General features: G+C 42.2%; 1 protein-coding gene across 1 annotated transcript in view; it reads left to right on the forward strand.

The window, feature by feature from the left end:
• The window catches only part of LOC108796099 (UPF0061 protein azo1574-like), a 67,680-nt gene extending 57,503 nt beyond the window's left edge, over window positions 1-10,177 (forward strand). The window contains exons 20-22 of the mRNA XM_018567493.1: window positions 1,625-1,668; window positions 2,539-2,618; window positions 9,970-10,177. Coding sequence (XP_018422995.1) covers window positions 1,625-1,668; window positions 2,539-2,618; window positions 9,970-10,092 — 247 coding nt within the window. The 3' untranslated portion in view covers window positions 10,093-10,177. The remainder of the gene's footprint in view (window positions 1-1,624; window positions 1,669-2,538; window positions 2,619-9,969) is intronic.
• Window positions 10,178-10,393: the final 216 nt, after the last annotated feature.

Below are 10,393 nucleotides of genomic sequence, written 5' to 3' on the forward strand. Positions count from 1 at the left end.
CCCCCCCCCTCAGTCTATCCAGCCCCCTGGATTGCCTAGATAGGTTAAATCTCAACTCTAGCAGCCATAAAAGAGACAAATTAATGCTGTATTATTACATCATTACATTTTTAATGCAAACAGTGTAAGTACCAATATCTGACTTGCCTTTTGGTATCCCCTATACAACAGAGCTCAGGCTTGGAGTGGAAAAAGCAACAAAAGGAGCCAGTCAACAAAAAGAGCCAGTCAGTTCATATGCTGATAGAAAAGGATGCAGAGTGAAGAAGAGATTAGCTCATTGCATTTTAATTCTTCTCCTTCACTGTCTAGACACAGGCAAGGGAAGTCCATGATAGCCTGGGCTTAGAGGAAGTTGGTTGAATGATGCTGGATGTAATTCAGCAGGAGAAAAAAAAATCAGTCTCCCATTAAAGTGGTGCTTTACTTACCTTTCCCTGGCTTTAGTAGTGCCCCCACTAAAGCCAAGGAAAGGTAAGTAAAGCACCATCATCTTTCTGCCGAGGAGATCCTGAGCAATGCTGGTTACTTAAAATCATGTTAGAAGACGCTGAGGCACAGGGCAGGATCATCTATACAGCATGATTTGAGATGCTTGGCCTTCCCTGGGATATCACCAGAAGACTGATGTCAGCCCTTGTCTAGGCACCGTGGGGAGAAGCTGAAGGACAGGTAACTATATTATTTAACTTTCCCCGACAGTTTTTCTTTTAGATGTAATGCAGCTTTTTTAACTAGAAAGGAAGACCTTCCCATTTAGGTGCAAGGCCTACTTTAAGCACGTGGGTCGGTGATTCATTCCTTATCAGACATAAGGAGAGTTTGCAGTGCTGTCTCTTTAGATAATCCATAATGTTCTGGGAATCTTTTGTAATGTGTTAACCAATCAAGTTGCCTTGATTGATTATTATCTGCACCTTACATGCTCCTCTGTAAAGTACACCATTACACTTGACCCTCCCTTATACTAAACCCATAACCCTTGACCTACCCCCTGAAATGAGCATTTACACTGAACCTGTCCTATTTCCCCCAACAATTCATGCTGATCATATGATAAAAAATAGATCCACAGATACGGAACATTGAAGTTACATGCACAAATTGACATTTCATGTAAAGGTTAGTTCGGCCCTTCAAAACCAACCTCCCGAACCTCTGCCATGATCATTTAATATGATGAGCAGGGCCGGATTTCCCACAAGGCTAACCAAGGCCCGGCCTTGGGGCAGCAGGGATTAGAGGGGCAGCAGGGGTGTGGAATTCCTATCTCCTGATGCCCGGGACATGCAGTTCCAGGCACCAGACGGGTAGTTGTTTTCTACACTTAGCCCTGCTTTGGGCAAGCAGAGCTACATGTACAGAGGGGAAGCCGGCGCTTGTTTTTTACAAGTGATCTCCACGATTTCGCCAAGATCACTTGTATGCAGCCTGCAGGTCTGCCATTCTCCATGGGGAGAGGGTTGGCGGGTAGGGGGGCGCATTGAGGAACCTGGCCTTGGGGCAGCAGAGAGAGTAAATCCGGCCCTGATGATGAGCTTTTTTATGGACCAAGAGAGACCCTTGGAAGGTGAAGGGAGGGGATGGCAAGACTTTAAGGTATGTTTTTTCTTCTGTATTTTAGGAACCCAGAAGACTCCAATCCTGAAAGAAGAAGACGGATGAGGAGTAAGATTGTTGCGAAACTAAAAGTTGAACTGCAGTCAGTTATAATAAACCATTTAATTTTAATCCAGTCCCACCTCAGCACTTATTGAATTTGTTGTATCTGTTTTATGTTTCTGTTTTGATTTTCTTCTATATGTGGTCATTATTTGTTTAACTTTTCCTGTTGATAGGCATTTATCCATTCCTGTATATCAGGGGCAACATACAAAATGCACGCAGATAGCATTTTTGGATGGGAATTGAATATAGGACGGCAGCACTGCAAGAATGGCAACCATATAACCACTGTGCTGGTACACAGACACATGATTGGTTAAATTATTTATTTTTTAATGTCCTGTATACTTTTTATTTCTGATGCATTTGGACTGATAACATGACGCGAGGGGTCCTATTCTGTCCATGGCGATACCTGAACACTGCAGAGAACAGCACTCATGTAATAAAGTGGCTTGTTCTCTGAAGCATTCTCTTGCAAGCCCAGGGCAGCTTGATGGCATAACTCCTGGGAATGGGTCCTTGACACCCTGGGTCCATAAGAAGAAGGTTGAATAAAACTGGGCGTCATTCAATCCGGATGATGAACAGCACTGGACCAGGAAGTATGACACAAAGGCCAGTGCTGGTGAATGGAGAGGTTAAGTATAGCGCTTGGCAAAGTATTTTTTTTATACTGGAGAGGAGGATGATGGGAAATCATTAAAAAGACAAAGTAGAATTAGACAATAAGCCCATTACATTATGAAATTACAATCATACGGTGTACATGGAAATGATCTATGCGTTCTATAAGGTTTTGTATGTTCTCTACAAACTATTACAATAAGGAATATTTTAGATACAATGATAGAAGCAAGATTTCTTTTACAGACACTAACCCTAGATACATCCTGCGGAACTGGATGGCCGAATCAGCAGTTCTCAAGGCAGAGAGGAATGACTTTTCACAGGTGAGTTTGACATATAGTATAATTGCTGTATTATGATAATCAGAGCAAAGCAAAGCTGTAGCTCATAGCAGCCAGTCAGGCTAAATGTTTCACTAATCAAAAATGTTCTACTTTTGGGGGAAGACCAAAAGTAGATACAAAACAAGTGGCAGTGCAGCAAACAAAGAACCAAAAGCTGTGAATGTCCTTTCCATAAGAACCTGCCACCTAAAAACAATGAGACAATAAAAAAAAAAAAGGCGACACTTCAGTTTTTCATCCAGGTGTTAGCTGTAGTGCTCCAGGACTTCTTTTTGTTGTTAATATGGTGATCTGAGAACGCCTGTATGCAATGCAGGAAAGATAATCCCAAACACACCCATTGGAGTCTTCTTGCCGTCTCTCACATACACAAAGACTGATGTCAAATATCAGTTCTAAGAAATTTCTACCCACCACCAATAAGATTCAGGTATAGCTGTAGCGCTCCAGAAAGTACACAAAGCAAACTTTCACAGATATTCACAGGACAAGCAGCATTGTGAATTGTTTATAAATGTATAGAAAAATCATGAAAACAATGTTATGTCTATAACAAAGAAATCTAAAATCTTCTAGAATAATGAGCACCTCATTTTTAACACGAGGGACACTTGTTCCTTGATTGGTAAAAAATAATCGAAGCCGTGTATTTATTAAAAAAGTGTATTAAATAAAAGCCGAATCTGTCCTTGAAAAACAATGAAAAAATGATTTATGTCATAAAGTGATTGTCAAGTTAACTGATAATGCCGACACTGCTACATTTGGTCTGCATATGTGGGTTTCGATGACCTTTAGTCAAACAGAAATACGCATGGGGCGGCTTGCTTATGACTATGTGCTGTTTGGCAGTCTACCCCAGAAACAATTAATAACTACATGAGAACCACTGTCCGTACACTATATATACATCCTGGTCCAGAAGTAGTTATACCAAGATCATGGCTGCAGCAGGCGATTCTCTTTTTGTAGCGGCCTGCATAGGGGCACTCCCCTGCACCCGCGACCATGGTTTTTTGGTGTCCCCTGCTCCTCTAGCTGTACTCACAGCGTTTGCTGAGTCACAGTTGTTAGAGGTCAGCTGAAATACCATTTACACAGGGGATTGGGCGCAATTCTGTGCTCGATCTCCTGCATTGGAGGGCAGGGGGGGCATCTGGGGCCCAAAAGACCCCCAATGTCTCTTAATCACATTATGCTGCTCATACGTTATTAAACAGATGTATTTGACTCGCTATTGGAGTGCCGGTGTCTTTATATTTTGCTTAAAGAGAACCTGTCACCTCAAAATACTGTTGCATGAAAAAAGAAATAAAAAAAGTGATAAAAAAGTTTAAAAAATAATATAAAAATACCAAAAAATTAAAACCAACCCCACCATCTGCATGAACGAAAACGCAATTGCGCCTTACATGGGTATCACCACGAATGTCGGAGTGAGAGCAAAAATTCTAGGTCCATAATTTGCTGTTAACTCAAAACTGATGAGCAGTACAGGCTTTTAAAGTGTCGCCAATGGACAATTTTGAGTACCATAACTTTTCGCCATTGCACGGGCGCACGCAATTTTAACGCTTAACATGTTTGGTATCTATTTACTCGGGGTAACCCCATTTTTAAAATTTTACCAAATATAAAAGATGCGTGCACTAAAATTCATATAAGTGTTTTTTTTCCTAAAAATATGGATTTGATAAATATATGCACAAAAATCGTGCAACATAAAACAGGCAGCTACAATATTTCTTATTCTAGAGGGCTTCTTGTTTTAGAAAATACTTGTTTGGGGTTTTAAAGTAATTTTTTATCCAAAAATCCAGATTGTAGTAAACGTGTGCAAAAATTACAAAACTGTACTAATGTGGTTAAAGGAGAACTATGGGGTTAGTGCTTTACCCCTTAGTTCTCCTTTGGGTAATGGGAGGACACAAACTAGAGTCCTCCCGTCACAGTAAGCTCAGTATACCGCGAGCTACAGCTCGCGGTATACTGAGACGCTGCAGCTGAAGCGGATCCCGACAATTATGTCTGGATCCGCCCAGCTGCGTGACTGACAGCTGGCTCTGCCTATCTAGAGGCAGAGCCAGCTGTACCCGCCCCCTTCCCCCCCCGTTCCGCCAGTCAGCGCTGGAGGATCGGAGCGGGGAGGGGAGAATCCAGCCACTCCCCTGTCACGGCAGAGAGCCATGACAGGATCGAGAGGTGCGCTCACTTCCCGATCTACTGAGCCGACCTGTGACAGTCTCATTGTCACAGGTCGGCTAGAACTATGAGGTGAGTGAAAATCACTCACCTCATAGTTCTCCTTTAAAGAGGTTTTCAGATGAGACATTTATGACATCATTAAACAGTCCTGCTGGGTCATTTGTTACAGAATGAGCATCGATTTGTAGCATACAATATAAAATCTATACATCGTTATAAAGTCATATTGTTGGTAGACCTGCAGCTTACAAATATAGAAAAATACAAAATGATACCTCATCAGCACAAGCTTGGATTTGAAGAGAATCATCACCGATAAGAGAGACATCATCTACAAGATACATTATTCATACCTGTTCACGTTGCGGGGAATGGATTGTATCTGTCCTGTGAATACAATATAGACATTGATGTGTCTATTTTTGCTGTTTCGAGTTCCCTCTTTATTGCTGTGACAGCTAATAATTAGGGATGAGTATAGTATTACTCAGTAGGTAACATTTTTATATTGTGTGGGTTGACAGTATAAAAGGTCAGGAGCTCAAACCCTTTTCAATAAGTTAAATACAAGATTTTCCTTCTGCTGGAGGTGCATCTTCTGCTCCAAAGATAAGTATCCTACTAGAATCTTGTGAACATCCTCTAGTGCCTTGATTCTCAACTGGTGGGTCACAACCCCATGTTCAGTGGGTCGCCACGTGCCTTCCACTTTTCTAGGTGAGAGGCTCCTCCACCTCCCCCTAGCGCAGCACTGTCAGGAATAAATGCTGTCACTGTCAAAATATGCTGCCCGGTGCTGAGTGTCAGCTTGAGGTGGGGTTGGGTGGGCTGGAGGTATGGCTGCGAGGGAGCTCCATCCATATATGCATTGCTTACAGCTCCCTCACATGTGCTGTAGAGATGCCTGGATCGGAGTGACGTCACATTCTGGCTCCTGGCATCTCTGCAGGGTGTGCAAGGGAGCTGTACAAGCAATGCACATATGGATGGAGCTCTGTCACAGCACAGCAGCCCACACTGGACCCCCAGCTGAGGATCCACCACAGTTCTCGTAAGGTAGAGAGACTGGTAGGATTTTTTTTAAATTACATTTTGTGTATGTGTGTGTGAGAATGTCTGTGAGTGTGTGTGTCTGTCAGTGTTTTTGAGGGCCCATTCACACTAGTGCAGTGCGTTAATCGAACAGTCCTGTGCAGTTAACGCACTGTACCACGCAATCGCACCTACCATGTGTTCTGGTGTGGGAAGTGCATTGCATTGCCATTCATTTGAATGGCATCCCAAATGCATCTCCCATCCAGAGTTCTATTGCCCACATCGGAACGCACGGTAGCACATGCCGTGCGTTCTTTTGCAATGCAACTTGGTTGCGATTTAAAGACCAAGGACAAATGTGGGTCCTGAGGTTACACAGGTTGAGAACCACTGATCTAGTGGTTACCACCTCCTTCATGTGTATAGTTAGCTCTTGCTATGGCGCTCAGGTATTGCTTTCATGCCATGTCAATGAAAATCTAATGAGAGCGCTAAACAAAAGGCCCCACAGTCCAAATTGTTTTAATATTAACATTAATATAACAGGATGACACAAATCATCCAACATGTTTCGGGGGCTCACACAATCTCCTCCTTCATCAGGGCTCAGAGATGGCAAAATCACCAGAAGTTAGAAGTTACAAGATGACTGTGCCAGTAGAATGACACAGAACCAAGTTCATAACTTGATGCCATATCCTCCTCCTTTTCAGAGCAGGCTTAGGAACAGCTATGATGGACAAGGCAACTTGGATTAGGGTTAATTTAAAGTCCAATTCCAGTCAAAACATTTTATTTTGATTTGGATAGAACGAGGAAGGTTTTTTTTTTATAGCTGAGTCTCTATTTTTGGAAACTTCCCCTCACTTACTGTCAGAAATCTCTCCAATCAGACACAAACAAGAACCTATCTTTTTTGTGTAGTGGAGAAGAATTAGAACTTCTGCCAATGATTTTATTTCTCTCCACCCCTTTCTTTCCCAGTGACAACTGCTCCCCCCATTTTGGAGCCGCAGGCATAGGTTGTGAGGGGAAAATTTCTCCACGGGGGTCAGACAATTTGCCTTTTTCCTACTCTATCCAAAACTAAAAATATGCTAGCTAACATGAAGAAATCCTACAAACTCCATGGAGATAGTGGCCCAGTTTGGAAAATGACCCCAGGATTCTGACAATGGTGCTGCATCCTGACCGACAATTCAAGAACTGTGCTTTCCCATCTACCCACTTAATCTACGACATGCTGGACAGCTTTTTTTGGTGTATGTCACAGCAAAAAAATAAATTGAAAAAAAAAAATATGTATGTATGTGTGTGTGTATATATATACTGTATATATATATATATATAAAATATATCTGGTGATCTGCCAATAATGCACTCTGCTCCTGAAGCTGGCCATGCACTGGTAGATTTTCGTATGCATGTTCATATGAATAATCAGAACATTCGATAATGCCATCAGAGACTTGCAGAATGTCGTTCAAATTTCGTTTGATTTTAACATTCAATTTTGGAATGAATAGAGTTTCCCGAACAAATGCCACGTTCACTGTTAGGATTTTGTTCGTTCGAGAAAAAAGCCTGCTCAGCTGTTTGCGGCTGAAACGTATCATCAATTATCAAATTCTACCCGTGTACAGCCAGCTTAAGTCCTGTTGTGGGTTGAAAACACACAACATTTTTGTGTCAGCCCTGCCTGGTTTTCTTGTGCTAAAATACTCAAACCCTCCTTCTATCCTCATCTCCACAGACAATAATCATTATTCTGACTCCGATTGTTGTGATAGCGAAATATATCCCTTGCTGAGACCTCTATGCCTGGCCTGTATAAGCAGATATACTCACTGCGGACAATCCTTGTCAGATAGCTGAACTCACCAATACCGATTCATTCAAAAGGGTGCTTTATTCTGAACATCAAGGTTACAGCAGATGACAGGACAGCAGATGAATGGTTATAGTATTGTGCGGTCGAAAAATTATGCCTTTTCTAGCGTACTGTGCAGAGTACATGTGTCTTAGTTACATGTGGCCTGTTAGCTGTGGCCATGACACAGGAAGTACTGCACTCAGGAAGAAGGGTGGGACTTACACAAAGAGGAAATACGTCACAAAGGGAACACAGAACATGTTTGAAGAAAGGCCACTAGATTGCAGCATCGAATAAAACATAGATGATGTGAGAAAATGGCATAGGGAAATAACCATATAATTTCTTAACTATATCAACATGAATATAACTGAGGCTATGTCATATTCTACGCCCCATTGGGGCGGCACAATCATTCTGTTGTCTCACGATAAGAACCAGCGGAGCTAATTATTCTCCTTGAATAACACAAGAACTGAGTACTGGACAGCTCTGAATATTTAACATGATCAATGGGTATTTTTTGCACTTATTGAACAGATATAACAAAACACTTTCTAAGTTATATTTAACAGACCAAAAGGGAGCAAATAAGAGAAGTTCATTGTTGGGGATTGCATACACATTAAAGGGGTTTCTAAACCCTCTGTTTTTTTTGCCTGTATTTACTGCTATCAAGCGGTAGATATAGGCATAAAGTAAAAAAAAAAAAAAAACCCGCTTTAACAGTGGTTTAAACTTACCTAAGGTAAGTCTATGAACGCGTGCACCAGCATGGAGAGACCGTGGGATCAGAAGTGCAAGCAAGCAGAGAGGAGTCGGCGCTGGATCGGAGAGCCGCCGCACCACTGGAGGGACAGATGAAAACATCAGGAAAGAAGAGGAAGATCGGATTAAGAGACATCATTTAAGGTAAGTGCTGACATTAACATTGGGGGGAGGCGAAAAATTGTCCTTTAATGTCACTTTAAAGGAGTTTTTTGCAGGATTCAGGTCTTCAAACCTGATCATTATAAACACCCCCCAGTCACAGCTCATCACAAGGTTTTTCTTTGTGCTGGCAACACAGAGACCTGCTTCCCCTTACTTGCCCAGAAGACGACCAGCAGAACCACAGAATATATCAGTCACAGATCAGCAATCCATCAATGGGACTGATGTTATAGCTTCAGGATGTCTCATGCTGCCTGATAGAGGAAGCTAGACAGTGAAGAGGAAAAGAGCTGACCAGATGGGGCTCCAAGAAGCAGATATGACAGCAGAGTTCCTGTTGTGTAATTCAGCATTTAAAAATCAAGTAAATCATGTAAACTTCATGTGTGTTAATGTGTTGGGCAAATTTAAAGAAATGCAGTATCTCTGCAATACATGCCAATTTCCCCATGTTTTGTTCCTTTGCAAACACTGCAAGTAGGATCTGCCAGAAATGTACTGACCTGATGACTTCCCATAGTGAACTGATAAATCAGTGCCTCTGCTGAATTGAAATCTCAAGCAGTATTGTAGGCCCTGCCTGGATTCTTCCCTATAGTGCTACAGAACACCTCCACCTCTATTTATCTCGGTAACCTGAAAGGAGATGTTGGGCATTCCAGCAGGGGAGCACTTAGAGAAGTTAAGTCGTAGGTTCACTTCCCAGCAGGGGCCTTTTTCATGCAGTTTGTATGTCCTCACCACTAGTGATGAGGCTTTTTCTTCCATAGTAGATGCTGGAGCAAATGGAGGAAACCCTCACAACAGTGGTGAGTACAGATGAGCCTGGGCTTTGTGAAAACCCAGTTTACATGAGTTTGCTCATGCTCTCTCAAAACTCTGACCGCCACCTCTTCCTCCGGACCAATCAGTTGCTGGGAGGCACATTCCCCGCCCCACAGCTATACATCACAAAGGGGCAGGGAACGCCCATGCCGCAGCTGCTACCACAGATTGGGTTGGAAGGAGGGAATGGTGGTCAGAGTTTTAAGCGGGCTTGGGCGAACCGGCTCAGAAAAAAAAGTAAGGTCAGAAAAAACATAATACTCATGATAAGTCAAGAAGCAAAATATATCTTTATCAATAATATGACTTTTATTTAACCCATTAAAGGAACCTGTAGGAACCAGTCGTCTTGTCCTTGTCTGAGAAGTGATGAAAACTGAAACCTGATTGGCTGATATAGGTTGCGTACTATGAGGGTTCTTATTCTTTGACATTAACCACGCTTATTTGTGTTGACAGGTTCGTCTGCTGCAGAGAGTTTTACGTCAGCCCTTTCACAGGCAGGAGATGGCAGAACGTGCTGGGTACACCCAGAAACCTCCAGAATGGGCTAAAAACCTAAAAGTCAGCTGCTCGTCATGACGCGCACACAGAGTCAAACGCACAGTTTTTATTAACCGAGACTGATTAAAATGTCATACGCACTCTCCTTCTCATGGTTTATTTGTTCTAGAAGGCAAATTTCCACTTTATTTTTTCTTAGTACTTATATAACAGAATAATAACAAGCATTATTGGTGTGATATGGGGAGCAGCCCTGTTTTTTCTTTATTGCAATTTATATAAATGATCCCCTGTGTACATTTGCCTAAAAATACACCACCGTTCTATGCACACAATGCCCTTGGGCAGCCCTGGTTGAGATCACTTATGCCAAAAGATA

The sequence above is a fragment of the Nanorana parkeri genome, unplaced genomic scaffold, assembly GCF_000935625.1.
Source record: "Nanorana parkeri isolate BGI_ZX_2015 unplaced genomic scaffold, ASM93562v1 scaffold1055, whole genome shotgun sequence".
Lineage (NCBI taxonomy): Eukaryota > Metazoa > Chordata > Amphibia > Anura > Dicroglossidae > Nanorana > Nanorana parkeri.